General features: G+C 44.5%; 1 protein-coding gene across 1 annotated transcript in view; it reads left to right on the top strand.

Annotated features, from left to right (window-relative positions):
- SPOCK1 (SPARC (osteonectin), cwcv and kazal like domains proteoglycan 1) overlaps positions 1-26,174 on the top strand; it is a 544,877-nt gene that overhangs the window by 453,708 nt on the left and 64,995 nt on the right. The window contains exon 6 of the mRNA XM_068534468.1: positions 8,284-8,398. Within this exon, the coding sequence (XP_068390569.1) occupies positions 8,284-8,398 (115 nt within the window). The remainder of the gene's footprint in view (positions 1-8,283; positions 8,399-26,174) is intronic.

Raw genomic sequence — 26,174 nt, 5'->3', positions numbered from 1 at the left:
TGGTCTTTGCAATCCCAGACACGTCCTGTAGGCGGCGGTGCAGGATCCTCTCTGCGCACACCCCCACCCCGAGCTCGCCCCCTAGTGGGCAGGCGAAGGAGAAAAACTCAGCGCAGTACCGAGGGAGGGAGCAGTTCAGGGGAGGAGATAGGAGCGGTTTCTGCGAAGAATTCTAGCACCGCCAGGCAAAGCAACGTTTACTTTTCCCTAGTGATTGGTTGAATAATTATGAAACATATGCAAGAGTTTAAAGAATATTGGGATGAATACTGTATACCCATTGCCAAGGTTTGACAGTTATTAACATTTTGCCCCACTTCCTCTCTCTGTACACATGTGCAATTTTTCCCTGGACCATTTAGAAGTAATTTGTAGACATCGTGACATCTCACCCCTAAGAAAATAAACAGGCATTTTCCTATACGAGCCCCTTAGTAGGTATTATTACACCTACGAGAGCAATAATTCAGCATCACCTAACATATAATCCGTATTACAATCACAGCATTTTCCCAGAATGCCTTTTATAGCTTTGTATAATTATTATTATTATTCAAGAACCAATCAAGTCTCACTCATTGCTTTTGTTTCAACTGTTTAATTTCTTCTAGAACAAGGACCTACTCACTTCAGGGGTTTTTTTGTTTGTTTTATTTTTTGAGCATTTAGGCAGTCATCTTATAAAATATCCTCAATTTTGGATTTGGTTTGTAATGAATAGATTCAAGTTAAGGATTTTTAGCACTGGAACTTCGAAGGCACTGTTATTACTTCCTTTTGAGGCGCATCAGGAGGGACATGTCAGGTGGTCCCACTGCTGGTGGCACTAAATTGGCCCCTTTGTCCCTTTGTTAAGAGGTGACTGCCAAATGTTTATTGAAAAATATACATTTCCTCTTTTAATTAGGTATTCTATGGGGTGACACTTGGAGACTGTGTGAATGTCCTATTCCCCAGTGACTTTCACCCAATATTTTTAGTAAACATCAAAGGATTCCTTCCTGACTCAATTATTACATTGGGGGGGGTAGCAAAATGATAATTTTCTCATTCCAGCATTGCTTCTAAATTTATTTAGCTGGCATTCTTCTGTAAAGAAGAGCTTTTCTTTCACATTTTTAGTAACTTGGTTTTAAAGTTTAAGGTTCTACCTTCTTTGGAACTCTTAATTCAGAAAAGGAAAGTGTGTGTGAGAGAGAGAGCATGAGAAGGAGTGTGTGTGCGTGTATGAGAGAGACAGAGACAGAATGAGATGTAAAGGCTGAGCCCTGACACACACAGGCCTTCTTGAGAAGGCCCACCATCAGCCCAGTTGAGCTGGTCCCTTCCACTCTGCTCCCTGCTCACTCCTCTCCAGCTTCACTGGCTTCCTGGCTATTTCTCGAGTGCAGTCAACATCCCCCACCTCGGGGCCTTTGCACTTCCCTTTGCCTGGAACCCCCTTCTCCCAATAGCCCCATGGCTCACTTTATTCAGTTCCCTGCCCAGATATCATCTGGTCAGGAGATTTCCTGGTCACCCATATAATGTACCAGCTCCTCCCCATTACTCTCTGTCTCTTACTCTCCGTTGTGCATCCTCCACAGCCCTCATCAGCACCTGCCCCATGCACTTCATGAGAACAGGCCCCTTGTCCCATTGGTTCAGAGCCTAGAATGGGCCCTGGCTTACCATAGGCCCATAAGTATTTGGTGAATGCAAGAAGGAACACACATATGCATGCATGTTTGGTCAAGCTCTGAACGAGACCAGAGCCCCTTCCCTTGTTTCTCCTCGCTGCTCCCTCCAGATGACCTCAGAGACCCTCCAGCCCTGGGTAGACAGGACAGCTGTTCCTCGGCCCCGGGATAACGTGTGCCATCAGCAACCGCTAGCTTGGCGCCCAGTTATGAAAGCCTGCAGAGTCGGGAAATTATCTGCCCCCCACCACCTCCACCTTCCTTGACATGATTTTTGGGGAATAAAAACAAATCAGAATTCATCAACTGTGAACAAAATTGTCAACTGTGAACTGTCAACAGTCTGGTTTTAAAATAGATGAGAAGTTGATGAAATACAGCGGGGAAAGCAATTTAAATAAAATGTTAAAAATAATACCCAAAGCGGGCGAGGCAACAGGAAAAGTGCGGTGCGGTGGAGAATGTGAGCAGCGGAGACCTGAGTGAGCAGTGAACCAGAGAGAGGTTATTAGTTTTGCTTTACAAATCACAGAGGAGAGAGATTTACTGGCCATTCACGGGAAAACATTCACTCATTCCAACGTGTTGGCGTGTTATGCGAAATGGAAGGGAAGATTGGTTGGAAAATCTGCTGGCGCGTTTATTTTTAAGTAGGTCAACATTTTGAATATTTCTGCCAATTTGTGAAATCTCTGGCTCTTCTTCTGTCTTCTCTGTTTCTGTGATGATTGGGGAAGGCATTTCTGTCCCAGCAGGTCAAGGGGTCTAGAAGCTTCAGGGGTTTGTATTTATTTTTATATTTGTGTTTGTATGGATATGGGTTCCAGTACTGTATGTAAAGTCCTTAACTTATTTCCCACTTCTTCAACTCTCCTCCTTTCAATAGTTATGGCTAATTATTTATTTAACTGCTTTATCATAAAATCAATATAAAGCCTTGAGTTTTTCATATTTCTTCTCTTCTGGGCATGAGTCTCAGCCTATACATTGGCCAAGTTCTTCATGTCCAACTGCCCCGTATCCTGAGGCTGCCGTTTCATGTTACCTTCTTTCTTTTTAGGAGAATTGAGCCATCTTGGCACAAGGTCTGTGCTTTATGAACCTAAGACAAGGTGATCCATCCCTTAGAGACTCTCTTTTTAAAAATGGAAGGTGTATTAGTTTGCGAGGGCTGCTGTAACAAAGTACCATGAGTTGGGTGGCTTAAATAGCAGAAGTTTATCATCTCACAGTCCCAGAGGTATAAGTCTGAAATGAAGGTGTGAGCAAGGTTGGTTCCTTCTGGGATTGCCGGGGAGAAGCTGTCTCTTGCTTCTTCCAGCTTCTGGCAGCCTCAGGCATTTCTTGTGGATGGTCCTCTTCCCCCCATGACTCTTCACATCATCTTCCCTCTGTGTGTGTCTGTCTCTGTGTCCAAATTTCCCCTTCTTATAAGCATGCCAGTCATATTGGATTAGAGGCCACTCTAATGACTTCATTTTAACATGATTATCTCTGTCAAGACCTTATTTCTAAATAAGCCACACTCTGGGATACTGAGGGTTAGGACTCCAACATGAAGGATGTAATTCAACCCATAGCACAAGGTGTAAATCTTTCCCTCCCAGAGGGTGAGCAGGTGGACAGGACAGTAGTTATTCATCTCTTTTTAGACCAGCTTCCAGTGTTGGCCAGGGCTAGAAGGGTTCTCCCCCATGGGCCACGGTGACCTTCTGGTGGTAACTCTACATTTATTGAGCTGTGACTCTTTCCCCTTGTGATGGACAAGCTCCAGGGAGCACCTCTGCCTTTGGCTCTTTGTGAACTTTGTAGACTGAATGGCTCTCCACTCCAAACCCATATACTTTGTTTGTACCTGTTTGTTCCTCTTCTATCCCCCAACCCCAATTTTTTTCCTAAAATGAGGAGTTATGGGTGTCACTTCCCAAGAATGTCATTTTTCAGTTTGTTTTTAGAGTCCACCTCCAGGCTACAGACTCTTAAGAGGTAGGCTCACAGGCCACCTGTTTAACTTGGAGCTCTGCAGACCCTGTTCTGACGCAGGACAACAGCCCAGGTGGGGCAGGGCAGGGTAGGGTGCCGGCTGGCTACCTGGAACCTCAGGACCTGCAGGGCACACGTGGAGGAAGCGGACACGTGCTTTCTGAGCAAGTCCTAAATGCCAAGAAATCACCATCCATAATTTTGCCAGTTTTCAACTCCTGTTTTGAGAACACTGTGAGGGTGAAGGTGTGGGAGTTCTGAAGGCTTGTCATTTGGCCCTGAGGTAGGGCGGGAGCTAGTGTTGTCCCTGTGGTGTTGGGGGACACTTATTTCTCCCTCCCCATATCTCCCTGGGAGGACCCTTTCACTCCCTTGCTCTCTGCTCCCCGCTGCCCCGTTCCCAGGAAAGTTGCCTATGTCCTGTTGGGTGGGAGCCCGGCATCTCTTGGATCAGGTTCATAGTCACAGCCAGGAGCGGCATTGGCTACATTGGCCAGGTAACGTGGGCACTTCTTTTTCTCTTGGCTCCCATTCTCTTGGCGGGTCTATACTAAAGGGGTAGCATACTTGCCTTATGTTTGCAAAACCTCTGTGTGCACAGACCCGGGCACACTTCTGCCAGGTCCACCCAGGTCTGTGTGTTGTCTCTGCCTGTGATTGGTGGTAAGTGGACCAGGGCTTTCCTAGGCCTCCGTTCCCTGCAGGTTGGGAGAGGCAGTTGGAGGTGTGAAGGTCCCAGGCACGCTGTACAGCCCGGTCTAATGGGAAGCCCAGTACTGTGAGAGTTTTGTGTCCCCTCTGGGTGAAGCTGGTGCAGTGACCACCTTTTGGCTTCTATATCTGTTCTTGCCCAGCAAGGACCTGGGGAAGAGGGGATGGGGTAAGAGACTGGTAGGTAACTCCACGGGTGCGACTTGGAGAAGAGCTGTAGGAAGGGAACATGTGTGAGATGCCTGGGTTGTAGGCCCTCAGATGCCTCTGCCCAGAGATATTCAGGGTTCGCCACCCTTCCCAGGGGCGTCCCCGCACACGTGCTCTCACTCCTCCTAACCAGCTTCCTCGGGAGATGTGGTGATAGTTGGTCCTTACCTGGATAGAAGCCTATAAACTGTTTTATGTTTGATCATAAAGTATTTGACACGTAAACATATATGTATTATTCATATGTTGCCAAGGCTACTAACAAAACAAAAGCCTCAGAATCCAACGCCCAACTTAAGAAATAAACCATTCCCAATTTTCACGATGCGTCTGTGGGCCCCTGTCTGACGCCGTCCCCTGCCTCCTCTCTGGAGGTGACCTCTATCTTGATGGTGTCTGTCAACAACACCCCCCCACAGGCTTCTTTAAAGTAGCTTTTACCACATATGTGTATATCTCTAAATAGCACATTTTGAGCTTTATAAAAAAATGAAATTATAGCCTTTTGAGCTTCATTTAAATGCCACATATTGTTCTGGAAGATAAAAGGCAGATCTGTGTCCTTGAAAGATGCATTTTCACCACTGCAGATAAATGTTGTTTTCTCTGGTGGCCCCTTCCTGGAGTCGGGAAGAGGCCTGGCTGCCGCCACAGACTGAGACAGCAACTGTGCGGGAGAGGGGTGCCGGGGCCGGCCACGGAAGCTGTGTTACTAGAATCACAGTGCGCAGGAGTCCCTAGGCCAGGAGAGGCCGCCCAAGAGGCGGTTGTTCTGGGCACCTGGGAAGCAGATGGACTGATTCCGACTCCAGTGATAGACTCGGGTGAGCGGGGAGGCTGAAAGGCAGAGCGTTAAATGTGGAGCTCAGAGAGAGGACCAGGGAGCGCTGTGAGTCAAGGATGGTTCACGACGAGCATCTCAGATGCTGAGCTCTGGCACCTACACTCCTTGCGCAGGCAGACTGGTGGCTCCTGGTGGCCGGAACAGAGGTTCAGAGCTGCAGAGCGAACAGGGACCCCATTCTCCTGCTTTTATTATTCAGCAGCTATTGACTGCACACCTACTGTGTGCCAGGGCTATATGTGTATCATATCATGCCAGGGATAAGACCGCGACTAAGACTTTTCCCTGCCATTAAGTACTTTAGGGTCTAGCAGGAAGTCACCTTTTGCTAAAGTATGCTGTGGTAGCAAGCGATCCCCAGGCATCAGTGGCTTGTGACAGCAAGCATTAGTTCCCTGTTCATGTTGCATGCTGGCTGTGGGTTCGCTTCAGCTCTGTTCCGTGTCCTCTGCCATCTGGGACCCAGGCAGAAGGAGCGGCCCTTATGGGACACATGCCGTTTCCATAACAGAGGGAAAAAGCAAGAGGGGAAAACCAAGCAGTGGTTTTTCCAATGTCACACAAACCTGGCTTGGATCATTCCTACTCACCATCTGCTGGCCAGAGCGAGTCATGTGGTCAGGACTGCTGTCACCACAGAGGGGACATCAGATTTCATGACACACGGCCCTGAGCAAAGTATAGATTCCTCTTCCGGGGAGGCCAGAGAATGTTTGGGAAGAGGATTACCATCTATCACAGGTACAAGCAGGCAATTGCAGTCACAGTATGACAAAGCTTTAGAGCGAGTCACTGTACTAATTTTGACTTCATAAAGTAAGTTGACATGTAAAAACAAAGTGCATTTCCCCCTCTAAATTAGCTTTAGGAATTCTGTTGAGAAAATAGTACGAGAATCACTAGCCTGAACCTGAGGATTGTTCCAGAGAGCTAGCCCAGGGGAGGAGGAGGGGGCGGGGCCAGTAGCAGTGGTCTCCCCTCTAGCCCTGGGCACGTGCACACAGGCTGTGCTAGTTGAAAAGAAGCTTCTTACGCTGGGGACCCACGTGCCGCCTTCCAGCGTTCTCCTTGGTGCGTCTTCTGTCCATTTGGACCATCTGCAGGCACGGCGCGTACCTGGGGCCTCTTTTGCGCTGCATCCCTACATACACATATATCCCTCCTCTCCTCATGCCACATCCACGTGGTCGCACAGTTTTTGTTTCCTCACTACGTCCGTCAATCGACGTTCGCAGTCTGGGCCGTGGCTTCCTTTCATACGGCCCCCAGCACGCCTGCCACCACACTGGGCCACGCCAGACACCCAGCAGTGTGCACAAAAGGGAGTTTTGCATCGAGAGGAAGCCAGCTCCCCGTCGGCTCATCTGCCGTGCTCTCTCTGCAAGGGTCGCAGGCGACTGTGTGGCCGACGGACGGTAGGAATTACACGAGTGACTCCAGCACATGTAGGTTGAAAGCCCTCTCTCCCTATCCTCGGTGTGTAGTCAATGTGGGGACTGCATACCCCGTCGTCTCACAAGGAGCCGGGATTCATCTGCACTCGTGTGTTGCTTTGCAAACGCTGGCGGCCTTTTCAAAGGTATGCATTTGTGCTTTCCGAGGGCAGGGACCCTATCTCCCCTTTTCTTCCCTTTGAAAGATTCCGCGTGGCGCCTGGTAAGAGCTGCACGCACTGTGGGTGCTCCGTCCCTTCTGCCCGTCTCCCCTTCCTTTGAACCTTCAGCAGATACCAGTGTGATTCTGGGCCCGTGGGCCTTTGCAGAAGCCTGATTGCACACAGGCCTTGATCTGGAGAATTTTGCAGGTCAAAAAGGGAGGGAACTCTCAGACAACTCAGACCCAGGCCAATAGCCCAGCCGCATAATTAGCCACACACAGAGTCCAGTGCAGGCCATCTGTTCTCTCCGTCCCTCCACGTGACAGACACAGTGATGGTGACGGTTAAGTGCTTGGCCCTGGAGTCGGTCAGACGGGGTTTGGAATCCTGGATTGTGCGTGTCCTGAGCTTTCACAAGTTATTTAGCCTCTGAGTCTCCATTTCTTATTCCATAATGTAGTAATAATGAAATGCTGTTAATCGTTGTGGTCTTCTGCATCTGTAAAGAACCTCCTTCTTTCCTGCTTGGGTTCTGAATCAGTTGAGACTTAAGGGTGAAGAACTGGAGAGAGCGGCCAAAATATGAAGGGGTTGACAGGACGTTGTATGGCTTAGGGGCTTCTAATTTTGAATCCTAGAATTCCGTGGACGTTTCCACCCAGTCCCAGGCTACTTAGACAACCACAGGCATCCTCTGGGGGAAAAGACTGTGTCACACTTAGGTTTGGGATGGTTGAGGCCAAAGCATTCACTCCTCGCTTGCTCCCGGGGAAAGGGCTGGGCCTCACACACCATCCAAACTTACTAAGTAGATTGTTACCCTTCCTCCCCAGGCAGAGGGTGAGCAGCTGAGTGGGCCTAGGAGGGCTACACTGGCAGAGCCTCCCTAGTGGGGGTAAGGGAACGAGTTGGAGCAGCCTTCAGCCTTTTGTCTTTGTGGACCCTCTGGGACTCCACAGGTGTTAAGTTTCATCCTGATACTCGCATAAACAGTTACGGTTGAGTTTACCACTTACTAAACTAAGCCTCCCTGGGCAGTGCTTTTAGATGTTATCCTGTGCATTTGGGAAAACATAGAAGGCCATTCCTTAGTTAGCATCCTGTAATTCAGACCTTTAACAGAGGTGAACGCCTCTTCGCTCTGTCTTTGCTTCTGTGAGCCTAACTGTGGTTAGAAGGGCACTGGCGGTTTCCTAAGGAAGCTGGGGAGGGGTCTGCGTGGCAGTATTCTTAAGGCTTGTTCTGTCTGTCTTTTGCAGTGCAAGTTGGAGTTCCATGCTTGTTCTACTGGCAAAAGTCTCACCGCCCTCTGCGACGGGCCCTGTCCATGTCTCCCGGAGCCCAAGCCACCAAAACTCAAGGCAGAGAAGAATGGTGAGTGGGCATCGCAGGACACCCCCTGAAGGGGGGCTGTGTGGTCAGGGCGGCCTGACATGGCCAAGGTCCTCCCCAGACGCCAGGAACCTGGCCCTTAGCAGAGGCATTCTAGCTCGGGCTGGGGAGACCGTTATGCTCGGCAAGTACTCTATTTAGGGACGCCAAACTGAACCGCCTTCAGCTGCCATTAAATAGAAAAAGAAGAGCTGAGAGTCTTTGAAAATAATTCTGTTAGACCAAGATATGCCCTAGGTTTATGAGATTCACTCTCAAATATGACTCTCCAGGTATGGCCTTGGCTGTACCATCTATTTGTTCAGTTACTTACTGGTGAAAACTAGAACAAATTCTTATCGAGCCTGTGCGAGAATAACTACATTGGCATTGAAAGTAAAAAGACTCAGAAAAAAAGTGTTGTTCCAGAATTCTGAGAGGTTAGTGAGAACAAGATTACCACTTGAAAGAGTTTCATTTCCAAATGTTTGTAAAAGCACAGAGCACTAAGTTAATAGCGAGAGATGGGTCAGGAAGAACGCAAAAGGACTTCATTATATGCCTATCAGAAATGAGAACAATAAAAAATAATACCAGCATAATCTAAAACCAATGATCAAAATTATGTTTCCTTCATTAGTTCCTGCAATCCTGTCTAATTATTTTTTGTTCCACTGGCTCTTGGGTCAACTGTCTGCTCTTATGAAGTCATCAGAGTCCTGGAACTCCACACTCTGTCTCTAGTATCATCTGGCAATTATCTAAGAAATATCACCTTGGAAGCCTGTAACAAGGCATCTGTTATTTGAAGTATCCATCAAACTTGGTACACTTCTTTCCATGAGGCTCTGAGATTGTCCTTCTTGGTTAAAGACCCAATTTCTGCTGTGACTTAAAGCAAATATTTTACATAAGCATGAGGGGAAGCAGGAACTACCTGTTGGTGATAAGACTGAATGTAGTTAATTTATTACATATCCAACAATTTTCTAATGAAGGAGACTATAATCCTCTATCAGGATAGGATGCTTAACTATTTAATATGGATTTGATCTGTGTTTCCCTGGAGGATAAGGGCATATTACGGGCAGTGAGGGCACTGATAGATCCCTAGGGTCGTTATGTGAAATGAAACATTTAAATGAAGAACATTTTACCCAGACAGAATCAGTCAAGGGAAGGCTGACTTTTTCCTTTAATTTGACGATTCTTTCCACGTAGCTCTCGCAATAGTTTGCGCCAGGCAGCGAGCGCTGAACTGAGGTTGTGGCAGTTGGGATGAGGAGGAGGGGATGGATGCACAAGACGGATTGGAGGTGAAATGCAGGGCAGCTTTCATTTGGCCACTTGGCTGTTGGGTGAAAGGCGGAGGAGGAGTGCCCACCCGTCCACCCGTCCACCCCTTACCTGGCAGCCGCCCCTCTCTGAAGCTGCAGTGGGAGTGGCGTCTACAGGCAGACTCTATCCACGAGACACACCGTGGCTCTGAACAGCATCCAGAGCAGTCTTGTGTCTGTGCCTATTACAGAAATGACATTTGGCAGTCTCACAAATGCACGTGTGTCAAAAATGTGACATTACTGTTGTTGATGATGATATTTTATTTTCAACCTTACCTCTATGTTGAACCGTGGTGCCTTCTGGTAATACAAACATTAGTGGAGTCATTTCCAGGTAAATTCTGTCAATTCGGGACTATATCTAAATTCTAGGAAGTAGGGGTGGGATGAGGGCTTATGAGCTACCATACTGGTGTGAGGTGGCTCCTGGTGTGTCTCTTTCTTTGGAATCTCCCTCTCTGGGGTTTTGCAGTTTTTAATGAGCTGTCCAGCAATGTTTCATCCTCAGTGCGGCCAAGGAGAGATGCTTAAGATCCTGTCCGTGACCTCTGCTCACTCATACCGAGTCCTCTTTCTTCTAAGCCGACTCTTCTGAGTTCACTCATCCTCTCACTGCCCCACCTTGGCCCCCTTCAGGGCTGCACGTAACTTCTGTGACCTTCTGGTGTCAAGAAAGACCGTGGTGAGTTTGCTCTCTCAAGCCGTCTCTCCTTGGATCTGCCCAGCAGCCATTTCTCTTCCACGCAGAGGACATCTTTATGAGACTTACCTCAAAGTGGGCTTCATATTGGTAGAAAGACACAGGTCCTCTTTGCTGCGGGGCCTCCAGCTGTCTGGGGTTTCAGGAGTGCGTCTTCCTGCCCAGGCCCCAGAGCTGAGTTTGGAGACCGGAAAGCTGTGGTGAGCGGAACGTTTCCTAGGGACTCACGGGCCTCTGCCTGTCCGCCTTCCTTTTGTAGCCCCAGCTGCGATCAGTACTGGATGTGAGTGTCCAGGGTGTGTGAGGCCAGGGTCTAACTAGCTCTCTTTCTGATCTCACTCTGCTTCTTCCAGCCTTTGGCCATTTGAGTTACAGCAAACCTGGTTCTTGGAAATCAAAAGTCTCTTGTCTCAGCTTTGGTTTTGTGATCATTTTTAGGAAGTCAGAGACAAATGGTTGATTTTTTTGTGTGTGTTCTCTTTGTTTTTTCTGGCATCTCTCCTTTGATGTGGCCCCTGGGGAGATGGTGGAGGGTGGAGTCATCCTTTAACACCTCTGAATATTTCCTCTCACACCTCTCAGTTACTCATGACCTTGGACAAGTTACTGAATTGCTTTCTCTCTCATCTCTGTGATACCAGACCATCCTCAAGAGTATAGCCTAATGATTGTCCAAAGGAAGGGGAAAGTTAAAAAGAAGGAGATTGAGTCTGGGGGAGAATGGATACATGTATATGTATGGCTGAGTCACTTTGCTTTGCACCTGAAACTATTACAACATTGTTAATCGGCTATACTCCAATATAAAATAAAAAGTTAAAAAAAAAAAAAGAGAGGGAGATTGAAGTCTACACATTAAGCCTGGGTTTCTGTACCTTTTCTAAGAGTCTCCTAGGAAAGATCCCTCCCCAGTTTCTCTTGGTATTTTCCAGTACCCAAGAGCCAGCCCAGTTAGGAAGTCACCTCTCACATCTAATGTTAACCCTTTAGTTCTGGGTTTTGCTGCTGCTTTTTCTTCAGTCCTCAGTAAAGAATATGAGGAATGTCTGAAGCACTTGTTTCTTGATTTCTTTACAGTGGTTGAAATTTTAGGGGTAAAATAGAGGACTGTTAGGGTCTTGAAGACACATTTTTAAACTAGCCCCCCCCCATACCTGCTGCTCTCCCCACCCTGACTCCCCTCCCCTCTGCTCGTTCACAGAGACAGACCTCTCCCCTTGGCCTGGGCTCAGCAGCCTTGTTCACTCCCTCATGGCTGAGGTGAAAACTTTGTAGTTGTAGGGTATCAGGTCAGGAAAGATCTCCCCTGTCTTCCTCCATACCATGCACGAGGGGACCCTTGTGTTCCTCGAAGTCGCCTCGGGTTTCCCCACGGGGACCAGGGGTAGGCCCAGTGGGTCAGGCCTCCGACCTCCCCTAGAGTGGCTCCATCTTTATACTTTACCACCTCAGATCACATCTGTAGGAAAGGAGTTTGGCACCAGGAAGCCATTGTTCAGTTCCCATTTACCCCAAGAGAAAACTGGAGGCCTATGGAGAGAAAGCATCTCTCCTCAGGTCAGACAGTGGGCAGGTGTGGGGCAGGGTCAGAGCCTGGGCCTCTCGACGCCTGGGCTAGTGCCCTTGTCCCCCGTGTGTCCTCCCTTAGGTCACAGCCAGCCAGGTCCTCCACCTAAAGATGGTCGAGGGTCTGTAGCTGAGTTGGGTGGGAGTTAGATTTATTTCTCCGGGGTGTGACGTCGCTTGCCTAGATCTTGAAGTGTGAACCATCAGGCAGAGAATGGCCCTGTGTTCCCACAGGCAGCAGTGTTTGGAAGGCATCCTGCAGAGTCTCTCCCGCCCCGTCCTCCTCCACCTTTGGAGGAGAGAGTAGAGCATACAGCACTGTCTCTAAGGCCAGCTCCTTCTTTGCTTCTGTTGTCACAGGTTAGCTTTTGGAGGAGGGATGGGGGCCCAGCCAGTCGGCCTCAGGTGTTCTGGAGACGGCCGTGGAGCTGTAACCCCTTCCTGGCCTGACTGTGCTGGGAGGTGGGGAAGGAAGTTCCACAGATCCTTCCAGCAGGGAATGCTAAAGAGGAAAGAACACCTTCCTCCAGCTGAGCTCTTGGGAACAGTAGAAAAATAGTCTACAGTGATTTTCTTTTCTCAAATGGTGATTTCAACCTGAGGGCTAGATTCTGGGGCGAAAAGTCCTGGGCTGACAGACGGTTGTCTAATTCCATTACTTATCACAAGTCGAGCTGGGGAAATGTGTTTAAACGGGAACAGGAGGTGGTGCCAAAGAGACGGGATGAAAAGTCCTTCCTCGCTGTGATGTCTCAATGGAAAAATCCTAAAAGGGTCCTGCTGCAGAGGCTCCCAGCAAAATGAAGGTTTATCTTTGCAACCACGAAAGAACATTTTTCTTTAGTGCCTATTGTGTAACAGGGTGAAGGCCTCGGGCTTGCAAACTTGCAATTTAAAAGCGGTTTATATTAACCTTTTCCATACCCATTCAACTTCGCTCACTGATTATTCAGTACTACAGTATGGTCAAAAATTAAACATGTAAAGGAACATTTCATTTTTAGGGCCTTGTTAATAGAAATGTCATGAGCTTTAAAGAAAAAACAATTGGGGGTTAAATTAGCAACTGCATCCAAGAAGAAAAACGTATTTGTCAGGACTCTGGAGGTAAGTGCCGACTTTGGCTTTGAACTCAGATTCTTCTTCTGTGAGTTCAGCTCTGGGAAAGTAGACCACAGGTTCTCCTGGTCATTCTGAAGCTTCCTGGGTAGCAACTGATTGGAGAAAGCTAAAGATGAAAAGACAGAGAAGGGTAAACTGAGGGAGAGGGTGGCCAGGGTCATAGCTGGAGTCCAGAGAAGGAGATAGAGGTTGGTGTTAGAAATTAATGGCTTTGATAATTCACTCAGCACTCTTCTCCTGCCCTTATTTTTTATTTATAAATTAATACCCATTCTTATATAAAATCCAAGTATTATGGCAAAAGTGTCTCATATTCCCAGTTCTATTAGCTTTCTGTTGCATATGCTTCCAATTATTTTTTGTAAACATATACTAATATACTTGTAAAACTGTACCCATCCAAAATCAAGATCACATTCTACATAGTATTTTGCACCCTGCCTTTTTTGTGTGTCGTACATATGTTTTCATGGAGGGTCACATCTATCTGTCTGTCTGTCTCTCTCTCCTCCTGCCCAAGCCCCCTGCCCCCACCTTGCTCTCTTTCTAGCCACCCTGCCAGCTCTGCTCCCTTGAACTCCAGACTTAAATATGTAATGACTGCTCCACATTTCTGTTTGGACGCCCATAGGCATGTCAAACTTAACATGTCCAAAATGAAACTCCGGATCTCCCCCGAAATCTGTTCCTTCTTCCTGTAGTATTTGCCATCTTAATTAATGGCAGCTTCATATTTCAATCTGCTGAAGTAAAAAAAAGAAAACAAAAAACCTTCTTCCTCTCATGCGCCACATATAATCATCATTTGAGTCTACTTTCAAATAGATTTTCAAATATGAGCACTTCTTACCACCTCCACGGTTACCACCCTAGTGGTCCAAGACATCCTCATCTTTTATTTCAATAGCTTCCTAATTAATTTCCTGGCCGCTACATTCTCTTTTGAACATAGGAGTTAAACATTCTGTAAACTGTATGTCAGATTGTATAATTCCCTGTTCAGGACACTCCACTGACTACCCATCTTGTTAAGAGGAAAAGAGAAAATCCTTTCAGTGACCTGCAAGGCCCAGCATGATCAGGTCTCTGATCAGGTCCCAGTGGGTTTCTCAAATGTGCCATCATATCCTGCCTCAGCCTGGACTGTCTTCCCAGACATCTACATGGCTCCTTCCATCAGCCACCCTTCAATCTCTGCACAAACATGGCCTTCTCAGGAAAAACCTCCCCAGCACTTCCTATCTCTCTTTCCTCCTTTATTTTTCTCCATACCATTTATCACCTTCCAATATATTAGATAATTTGTTTACCGATTCTGTTTATTGTCTGACTTGCCCAACTAGACTGGAAGTTATATGAGGGCTTTCTGTCTGGATTTCCAACAATTATTGGTCAAGTGTTGAATGATTCTACCTCATTATTTTTAAAGCATTGTCCATTATATAGATTTACCATAGATTATAATGTTTAAAATGGTCCAAAAAAAAGATCTACTGTGACAAGAGATCATCTGTAGAAGGTGCTTAATACGTGTAGTAAGCCCTTGGTGTATATGTTTAATTCTTCTAAGAACCAAAAAATGTCATCTGCAGTGCTGGTGAGAAAATTTGAGATTTGGAGCTTTCCGGCACCTTGCCTAAGGCCACCCAGCTAATAAATGAAAGAGCAGGGATTTGAAGTCTTTCCTAGAACGTGTGCTCTTATCCTCACGTTATACTGTGTTTTTAACCTAAATTGAATATCCATCGAAAGGGCAGACTGCCTTTGGAAAAAGAAAAAAAAATCCAAAAAACCACACACGTACATTCACGCATTTTAAACTAAATTTCCCTGTGCTTTCAGTGCTCAGAGAATGCACTCCGCCACTGATATCACAGCCCTCTCTGATGGGATTTTTCCAAGGTGAGAGAATCAGTGCCCTCACTCATTTTCTCCTCTTTCTTTCTGTAACGCGCCTTGATCTCTGAAGTTTATCAGAACCCTGGCGTGAGCTCATTCCTCACCACCGCGTAGTACGCTTTCCTGATAGCCACAAGTTTCCGACCTAGCTTCTTAAAGATAAAAATTCATTTGTAATCTGTCCTGAAGTCGACTGTTCTTTCATTGCCCTGCTATCTATTGCTGTGAGAAGAAAAGACAGCATCACAATACAAAATAAATTGAAATTATAATCGAAAGAGAGCAAGTGGCTGTCCCGTCACCAAGGCAGCTGCTTAGTAAAATCTTGGTAGGTCTCGTCCTTCCTAGGGCCAAGGGTTGTAGTGGGCACCGGGGCCTTGGCCGAGGGGTGAGCAAAGGAAGGGGGCAGCACCTTCCTAACGGGTGCAGTGAGAAGTAAATGAGCTCAATTTCCACTATAGATGTAGAGTTCAAAAAATACAGCTGTATCATCATCATCATAATCATCATCATCTTGATGATGGTTCTCTGTTTAAAAACTCAAATGGTGGGGCTTCCCTGGTGGCGCAGTGGTTGAGAGTCTGCTTGCCAATGCGGGGGACGCGGGTTCGAGCCCTGGTCTGGGAAGATCCCACATGCCGCGGGGCAACTGAGCCCGTGAGCCACAATTACTGAGCCTGCGCGTCTGGAGCCTGTGCTCCGCAACAAGAGAGGCCGCGACAGTGAGAGGCCCGCGCACCGCGATGAAGAGTGGCCCCCGCCCGCCGCAACTGGAGAAAGCCCTCGCACAGAAACGAAGACCCAACACAGCCATAAATAAATAAATAAATTAATTAATTAAAAAACAACAACAACAACAAAACTCAAATGGCACTTAGACATAAAGGATGCAGGATGTCACTTTGACTATTGATCTTGAGGAATATATAATGACACCAGGTAAAGCTCAGAATAAGCAGTTGTTTGAATATATGGTAATAGATATTCAGATCGCTCGGGAGCATAGCCACAGCAAAAACAACGAGCCAGCTCTCTTCAGCCTGTGGAGACCAAAAGAGAAGAGAGATCTGAGAGACGCATCCAAATCACGGTGGTGTCATGAGGGCGAGACCTTGTGTTCCACTTCTAGTCCCGGGGCCCCTCCCTCCTGCTTGAAAAGAAGGAGCTTTGCAGGGAGAGACGGTAGATCTCCTTGTACAGCGGAGGTTCTGCTTCTGTTTCTCATTATTTCAAGACCTAGAGTGAGCTAACAGAATAGTTTCAGCACAATTTAGGGGCAGCTCTGAGAGGTGGAGGAGGCACCATGACGTTGGGGCCGAGGCGATGATGAGGATGGTCATGGGTCCATAGAATGTAAAAATTGCTGCTTTCAGATTTCCCAGTGATGCAATAGCAGGTCGTCTGGGGGGCAAGTCCTTCAGATTTGACTAAACTTCACCATGTAGAAGGCTGTATGTAAGGAACCAGTGCAGCTGTCCTGTGACATGTCCGCCTGGGAATCTCAGGAAGGCATTTGCGTGGGCCTTTTTCCTCTCATCTCATCCTATGAAGAATCCATTTATTTTGGCATCCTTGGCCTGGTTATGCTTTGTCCAAGCTTGAATCTTCTAACTGGCCCTTTCCATTCTGTCATGTGTTGGAGGTGTGGGTGTGGCTATCACCCCAGTGAGTCCTCTGTGTTCTACCCTAGCAAGGGCTGCTGAGTGTAGCTCCAGCTTCTAAAATCACCTAGGCAAGGGGCACTCATGCTATGAAACCACATTTAGAAGATGAATGTCAAAGACCAGAAAATTAGTGCTGACAGGGGGTTTGATCAGAATTGTGATCACGTACCAATGCACAAGGCCAAGTAATACTCCAAAAAAAGAAAAAAAAAAAAAGATTTTCAAAACATTACTTGAAGCCAAGTTTTTAAAAAAAAAAAAAAAAAGCCCCTTTTATGGGGGTTGCTAATCCTATGGAACTGCTACCCTGAGGAGTGTTACTGAGGCTGAAGAGGTCTAGATCCCTGTCCCTACATCCCTCCAGATCTTAGAACTTAGGAGACGCTGTCCCGCACTAGGCTAATCCTGTGGGCTGTTCAGAGCTTCATGTCAGTAGCTTGGAGAGAGTAGAGTCGTATGCCCTTATTCCTTTAGCCTGATCTGCATCTGGATCCCAGTCTGTGACTCGGTTCCTTCAGGGCCTCCCCAGGCTTCAGGCTCTGGCATCGGCACTTCTCCCGGAAGCCCTCCCCCACTTCTTTTCCCCAGGTGTTGAAGGGTGGCTGCCGTGGGCGCCCTTCCCTGCTGGGCTCCTGTCTGTGATTCTGCACCTGCCAGTCTGTCCTCTTCACCTGGATCTTCTGTCCCAGCTTTCCCTTCAGCTTCCTGCTGTGAGCACCGTGCCCAGCACATGCATGGGCCAGTGGATGGCACAGATTGGGCCATCTTCAATCATTTGTAGAACAAATTAACTGAGGAAATGTATAGGCTCTTAAGGTTTTCAAAGTACTCTGATGTACTTGAGCTTGTGGATGTTGCAGCCCTTGAAGAGGCTGGGGACGGTAGGTGAATTAGGTCCCTAGGTTGAAGAGGCCGGCTCAGCGATTCTGAGACAGCCGTCTCTGGCCTTCTTTGCATCAGACATTCTGGGGCATGAGCTCAGACTGGAACGTAAGTGCTGCGTGTGTTTCTGGCTCCTCTGGTTTGGGACAGATGGCATCATCCAGCCTGAGCTCACCCAGTTCTTGTATCTGCATGTATCCTGCCTCCCCAGCTTAGGAAGAGGGCTCGAGTTGCCTCGGGAAGCAAATGTTTTTTGCCTTGATGACAGAAGCATAGCATCCTTTGGGATAGAACATTCTGTTCAGTTCATGAACGGGCTCTCCTGAGAACATTCCTAGGCAAAGGAGGGAGTATCTGGAGATAGCAAGAGTTTGTTCTCATTTGGGTTGAGGGCTTCTGGTGCAAGAACTGTGCATACTTCTGTTGTGAGATAGCTGGATTAAATACTGATTACCTCTGCGCCCAATAGGAAACTTACCTATTCAGGAAAAATGTAGTGAACTAGAACAGCACTGATCTGTGACTTCATGTACCTTGCTTCTGAAGGCCTCTAAGCCCTAATTAAAATTAAAATGTAAAGCTTAAGGCAATACTCTGACAGCTGTTCTGTTTTGTTTGCTTTTTTCCTAAAACTGAGGGCAGTGATTGAGTCTGGAGGTAGTGGTGAGCAATGTGTCTTCATCCACCCAGCATCCGTCTGTCTGTTCATCTGTCCATCCATCATCCATCCATCCAGCACTTATTAAATGCCGCCTATTCTGTGCCCAGGTCCTGTGCTGTCCTTCCTGTAAGCAGATGAGAAGAAATCAACACCAAGCATATCAGTAATTTGTTATTTCAGTGTCTGCATAGGGAGCTCACTTCTGTCCCAAGGTAACAATTGTCTAGGGCTGGGCTGTTTTCCATCCCATTTTATAAGTCTGGGACTCCAAAGGCTTTTTTAAAAATTATTTTCCGAGAGCTTTGTTAGAATTTAGACCTGCTGTTGCAGTCCCAGTGGTCAGAAGAGCTAGACTTCACCTCACATGGTTGAGACAAGGAAACTAATCTAACTTAAATACCATCTATCCACTAGATTGTCATAACCTTGAAAGCAAGGATTATGTCTAGTTTATTTGTCTTTATATCCCTAGCATAGGGTCTGTGGCATGAGTGGACACAACTAAGTATAAATATAAATGTGTACCATATCTGTTACCTATTTAATTAGAGCAATATTTAAATAAATAAATATCCAGGTTCAGTTGGGTGCCTTTCTCCTTCCTGTCTGTTGTGAGTTATTATTCTTTCTATGTACCGTGGAGACACATCTCCTCCTCAGTTTACTCTCAAACTTCTGATTTGGGTCTAAAATGTCTGCATTGTTTTACCCAGTCTTTTCTGTGATAACCATCCTGAATACTTGGCTCTTTGGGGTCCTGTGTACGTGGTTTGTTGCCTCCTTGTCCATGAGCAGCAGTTAAGGGAGAGATCAAGGTCAAGGTCACTAGCATACCTGTTGCCCACAGAAGGGTGCTCCCCATCGGACCTCCCATGGGTCTTTGTGTGCATCTTCAAGTTTTGATGCGAACACATTTATAAGTCCCCTTATTTGCCCTCCAGGTTACATATGATGGAACTTGCCAGGAGGCTAGTGTTGTATACTAGCAGACGCAGGGGCTGGGGGATTAGACAGCTGTGTGATTGAAGTCCAGCCCCAAAACTCCCTGGCTGTGTGGCTTTGGGCAAGCTACTTCTCTGAGTGTCAGTTTCCACATCTGTAAAAACAAAGAGAATAAGGCCTATCTTGAGAGATTATTATAAGAATGAAATAAACTCAATGAGATAATTATGAAAGCTGCTGGTTCTGAAGGATGCTCAGTGAATATAGGTAACACACACATACACACACACACACACACACACATACGCGCGCACACACGAGTAACCTGGTCTGCTGTTTGTGCAGTTTGGTAACACACTGCCTTCTGAAAGACCTTTGCATTCTAGAATCAGTCTTGCCAACACTAGCAGGCACTGTCAGTTGTCGATCCCGTACCCATTCAATTCTGGTTTTCTTTGAGGAAAACCAGAATTCTTAGTTTCTCAGTCTTTCTTCCAGCTGGCGGTGTGGCCTGGGGAATCAGTCCTGGTCAGTGGAATGCAAGTAAAGTCTTCTGGAGATTTCTGAGAAGGCTACTGCTTTCATGAAAATCAGAGGTTTGAGTGGAGCTGTGGCAACCATTTTGTGACTACAAGGCGACAAACCCAAGAATTCCCATTAAGGATGAGTGGGCAGGAGCTTAGAAAGTGGGCAGTTGTGACTTTGATTCCCTGCTGAATCAGTCACAACTGCCTCTCTCCTAACTTATGTCACAAGGTGAACCTCCAAGGACTTATGCCACTGTTCATCAAGCTTTCTGTTATTTGCAACTAAATACATTTTCTAATTGATACAGAACACCTTCCTTTTAAAGAGCATTTGCTTAGAGACGGGCCATGCTTGTGTGACGCCAGGAGCCCCCAAGTAGTCAGGGCCAATGGTATCTTGGTATCTAGGGCAGGGGAGACCCGAGGTGGTCTCAGGAGCGTCACTCAGTGTCAGGAGAGTGTGTAGTCCCCAGAACTAGGCACCAGTCCAACTAGGACTTGGATTGTTCTGGAGTGGGAGCATCTGATCTGTGAGTAAAGTACGTTTGTGTATCAGGTGTTCCGCAATCTCTTGCAAAGACTTCTGATAAGGGAGCGGAAAGGATATTTCTTGTTACAAATGAGTGAGGCATGTTGGACTAGAACACAGTGTACGTGAAGGTGAGCGGAAGGAACTGCCCAACTGGAAAACACAGGTGTGTGGTAAAAGGCAGTAGACACATGCAAATTTTTAAGTAGCATTTTTTTAAAAAATAGAAGTTTTACATGTTCGTTACAGAATATTTAAAGAATTCTAAAAAGTACAGGAAGAAAGTTTTAAAATTACCCGTAGTCTCCCAATCTGAGGATAATCACATACTACTTTAAAATCATTATTATTAGCTTAATACTACTTAATAATATTCCCATATCATCAATTATCCTTTTAAAACTTGATTGTTAATGGCTGTCTGGTGTCTGATTTTATAAATGCACTATAATTTTTATAACTAGTCCTCTATCGAGCACTCAGCTTCTCTCTAATTTTTCGTTATTATAAGCACTGCTTCTTTGAACATCATTGGATATTAATTTTGCATATGTCTTAATTATTTTCATAGGATACAGTCCCAGCAGTAGAATTTCTGGGTAAAAGGGTATGCATATTGTATGTCTTTTGTTACATACTGGCAGAATTTCTTCCGGAAAATGTATATCATAAGCAATGTACGAGAATGCCTATCAGAAGACACTTATCAACTTTGGATACTATGATTTTTAAAGAATTTTTCTATTGTGTGAGTTTTTTAAAAGGTACTTTTATTAGTTAGGATTTGGCTCAGCAGTACATGATCAACACTCTGGTGCTCAAGTAACAGTGGTTTAAGCAAAAGAGTGTTTATTTCATTTTCATATAAGTCAAATGGTGGAAGTCCAGAGCTGGTATGGAACATCTCAGTCATCAAGAACCTTTTCATTTTGTTGCTCTGATGACCTTGGTGCAACCTCATGGTCCAGCATGTCTGCTAGAACTCCAGCCATTCCATCTGTAGTCCAGTCAACAGGAAAAGGGAAGGAGCAAAGAAGGGCACACTACTTTCCTTCAAGCAGACCCTTGTGAATTTGGATATAATTCACTTTACATCTCAGTGGTCAACTTAGTCTGAATTTAATTTGAGTCTAGTCACATGGTCTACCTAGATGCTGGGGAATGTAGAGTTTTAAGCTGGAAGGCAGCTAAAAATCAGAGTTCTTGTCAATAAAAAAAAGCAGAAGAATGGATCCTGGGAGACAATTACTTGGCTCTGTCGAAGTTTGATTTTTTTTACTTCTTTGACTACACTGCAGGTTTAACATTTTTTTTCATATATATATGTGGATATACACACATATATATATAATATTTGTAATTCTTCTTTATGAATTGCCTCATATACTCTATTCTTTCCCTTTCACAGTATTTTTCTCAAAAATTTATAAGGCAATTCTTTTACGTATTAAGGGTATGAACCCATCATGTATATTTCACAATTTTTTTCCCCTAATTTGTTGCTTGCCTTTAATGGTGTTTTCTGATAGACTAAGATTTTGATGTTTTTATCCAGTTAGGTCCATCTTTTTTTTTTTTTTTTTTTTTTTTTTTTTCTGTTGGAGTTTCTGGCTTTGATGTATGTTTAGAAATCTCCCCCACTCTGAGACCAGATAAAAATTTCACCTGTGTTTTCATTTTGTTCTTTCACGGCTTGAATTTTTCATATTTGATGCATTAGGCCAATGGCATTCAAACAGGAAGAAATAGTTTATATTGTGAGCCAGTACTTAAAGCTTCCACCAAGCAATACTCACTCTTACTCTGTATAATATGTGCTATTTTCTATTCTCTGCCATTATACTTCATATTTTAGAAAGTTACATTCATCACTCACTCATGCATTGTGACCACTAGTTGAAAAAAATATGATTTTAATCAATCTAATACTTATTCTGGGGTATACTGTGAGAAATGGAACTATAAGGTTTTTTTTTCTTTTTTAAATAGCCAGTTTTCTTAATGGTTTTTACTCTGTAATTCATCTTTCGTCTAACAACAAGCTGTCCTCTTTTTCACATTTTTCATGGCCCTTCTTGCGTGTTCTCCCAGATGATATTAAAAATCATTTCGAAAACTTGCAGGAGATGAAATTTAGATTGGATTTACAAAGTAATTTGAGACGAATTGATAACTTTACACTTAAGTTGTTCCATCTGGAAACATGGCACAGTTCTTCCCAGTTTCCTCAGGAAATGTCTGCAGTTTCCTTTCATATGGGCTCCTGTAGTCCTCATTACACCTATGACTAGAGAGTTGATGTTTGTGATTGCTTTTTGTGAATGAAAACTGTTTTTTATTTTTGTTAAAATGATTATTTCTTTGAAACAGGAAATCTTGATTCTGATAGTTTTTTATTTTATCATTTTGGATCTTCTATAGAAGACTATCTCATCTACAGATAACGGGCGTTTTATCTTCCTCTCCAATGTAAATTTTAAGGAATAGCTGCCATTTGGGGATTACCAACTATTGCTAAACACTGTGTGTCGTGTGTATGTTTCCATATAGTCATCCTGAAAGCCCAGTGATGGGAGGTACTGTTATCTCCATTTAAAACTGAGAAAATAGACCTTTGTTCATTCCAGTTGCTCAAGGTCACACATCTAGCAAATGGCAAAGCTAGGATTTGAACCCAGATCAGTCTGATTTCTAGTCCCCCACTTCTAAGTACTTCACTCTACTGCCTGTAAGTATGTTACACTTCTTTTTGTGTCTCAGTGATCTGGATAAAACTTCCAGAATGGAGTAAATAAGGTACTTGTTTACTAAGATGCCCGTGGTGTGGCATTTTTAAGTTCTGCTGGGGCACCAGTGTGAATCAGGGCTTGTGAAGGCTTTGGCACCCTTCGTCCCTCTGTGACTGGTCTCCTCATGCATCGCCTGCAGAGGGCCCTTTCCTCGCTTCCTTGGCTTCGTCAATCCTTGGTCATTCTTCATGCTTAGAGCACTGTGTACCTCTTTTTTTCAGCAATTGATATCCAACAAGATTTTATTTCCCAATACCCTTAATTCAGTGTTTGTTTTTTTATTTTACATAAACTTTTTATTTTAGGAAAGTTTTAGATTTACAGAAATATTGCAAACATAGGTACAGAGAGTTCCCATATGCCCCACAGCCATTTTCCCCTTATATCAGGTTTCTCCACTGTGATGTTACTCTTTTTCCCTCTTTTCATAGTGTACGCGTACTCTTTGGGTGAAGGTAACTATGCACAATCCACACTTAAGGAGTGGAGAGTTAATGCTCTATCTCCTTGAGGATGGAACATCTACATAAATTATTTGCAATTCTTCTGCACCAAAGATTTGTTTCTTCTTCCTGTTTAATTATTTATTTATGTATTCATTCATTTGATCAATCAAACATGAATTTATGGTTCATAGACATTTATTTGGTACCTGAGGTTATAATCTAATACTATTAGATTAATCCAGTGCTAAGGTTTTGTTGTTCACGTTGTTCCAGCTTTGGACATAGGGAGCTCTCTTTGGTGGCTCCTGTGTCCCTTTGATATACTCTCATCGTGGTTTATTTTATTTACTTACATTTGAGTACTTCTTTACTTTCTGGCACTACAAGATGCTCCAGACTCATCTTGCAGATTCCTTATCCCAGCCATGGAATCAGCCATTTCTCCAGGCAGCCCTGGTTACTTTTATTGGAGAACAGCATTAGAAACCAAGATCTGGGTATCTGGGCACTAGGTGTGCTCACTACCACCACAGTGTCACTCTTCTGCCCTCTCAGCTAACAGAACAAGGAAATATATGTGTGCATACTAACACACGTTTACATTTGTAAATTCTTCTGTATGTATCCATCTGAATCTGTATTAAGCTAAATATGAGTTCATACTAATGTCTGCAACTGTGACCCATCACCACGTGGATCATTATAGTCTCCTCCATTGCTTGTCTATGATCTCCCACTCCAGCAGTGAGAAACTTGGCTCTCAGCATCCACCATACATTTACTTAATTCTGCAATTATGGTATGCATGTACATACCGTGGTATCAAATTGCTGATCCCTACCTCTGTGGGAAATGACTTTATCAACTAGAGCACAGCATTTATGTATGGTCCTTTGGCCTTTAGTCTTACAGGCTCTACTCATTTCCAAAGCTACTCAGGTCAGCACCTCTGTAATACACTTAGATTGTTTTGTCATATTCTGCTTTTCAGCCTGGGAGCTCCCAACCTCCTAAATGACTTTTTTAAAATTTGCATACATCAAGGTTCATTCTTTGCGCTGTAATGTTCTATGGCTTTTGACAAATTCATACAGTCATATAGCCACTCTTGTAGTATCATAAAGAATAGTTTACCACTCTAAAAAATTCACTGTGCTTCACTTTTCAACCACTCCCCCTCACCCACCTCAAATCCCTGGCAACCACTGGCAGAGCAAATGCAAACTATAGCAAACTATCTCTACAGTTTTGCCTTTTCTAGAATGTCCTGTAAATGGAACCATACAGTAGGTAGCTTTTTGTACTTTTTTCACTTAGCAATTCATTTAAGATTCATCCACGTATTTGTGTAGCTTGATAGTTCATTCGTTTTTATCAATGACCAGTATTCCCCACTGTATGGATGTTTCATAATTTGTTCATACATTCACCTTTTAAAGGACATCCTGGTTGCTTCCAGTTTGTGCAATTATGAATAAAGCTGATACAAACATTTGACTGCAGCTTTTCGTGTTACCACAAGTTTTCAAATCAGTTGGGTAAACACCTAGGAATGCTATTGCTGGATCATATATGGTAAGATGTTTAGCTATAAAAAAAATTGCCAAACTGTCTTCCAAAGTGGCTATACCATTTTATTCCTACAGCGATAGTGAGAGTATCTGTTGCTTCACATCCTTGTCAGCAATTGGTATTTGTGGTTTTTTGGGGATTTTTCCCCTCACATTTCCCTCCTAGGTGTGTGGTGCTATGCCACTGTTGTTTTAATTTGCATTTCCCTAATGACAACTCAGGTTGAGAATCTTTTCACATGGTTAGTTTCCATCTTATTTGGTGAGTTATCTGTACAGATCTTTTGTATATTTTTTAACTGGGTTGTTTATTTTCCTGTTGTTCAGTTTTAAGAGCATTTCATTTTGGATGCAAGTCCTTTGTCACATATACATTTACAAATCTTTTCTCTTGGGCTGTGGCTTGTGTGTTATTTCTCTTTATAGTGTCATTCACAGGGCAGAAGTTTTTTATTTTGATAAAGTCCAACTTATCTATTTGTTTTCATGAATCGTGCTTTTGGTGTTATATCTAAAAATTCATCACCAAACCCAAGGTTACATAGATTTTATCCTGCATTTTCTTCTAGCATTTTTGTAGTTTTCCAATGTATAATACATTTAAGCTCATCATTCATTTTGAGTTAATTTTTGTGTAAGGTGTAAGGTCTCTGTCTAGGTTCATTCTTTTGTATTTGGACATCTAGTTGTTCCAGCACCATTTATTGAAGACTGTCCTTTCTCCATTGAATGGAATCCATTGGCTTTTGCTCCTTTTTCAAAACTCAGTTGACTCTGTTTGTGTGGGTCTACATCTCAGTCCTCTATTCTGTGCCATGGATCAATTTGTCTATTTCTTTCTTTTTTTTTTTAACCATTACCATACTGTCTAGTTATAAGGCTACGGCTTTATAGTAAGTCTTGAAATCTGGTGGTATAAGCATTCCTACTTTGCTTTTTTCCTTCAGTATTACAATATTCTTTTTACATTTTGTAATATAAAATATTTGTTAAAAAGGAAATGTGTTTGGTTCTCAGCCTTCTTGCCTGAAACATGTACTTTGTCCTGGTAATGCAGTGCTGGCCAAGCACATAGTAGGCCCTCGTTTACCAGTTGCTCACTGCCTAGAAGGAAAGCATGGGGGACAGTTCCCTTGGCTAG

This window comes from Eschrichtius robustus, chromosome 2 (assembly GCF_028021215.1).
Source record: "Eschrichtius robustus isolate mEscRob2 chromosome 2, mEscRob2.pri, whole genome shotgun sequence".
NCBI classification, from domain to species: domain Eukaryota; kingdom Metazoa; phylum Chordata; class Mammalia; order Artiodactyla; family Eschrichtiidae; genus Eschrichtius; species Eschrichtius robustus.
Note: the sequence above shows the minus strand (reverse complement) of the source record. Positions and strands in the feature narration are given on the sequence as shown.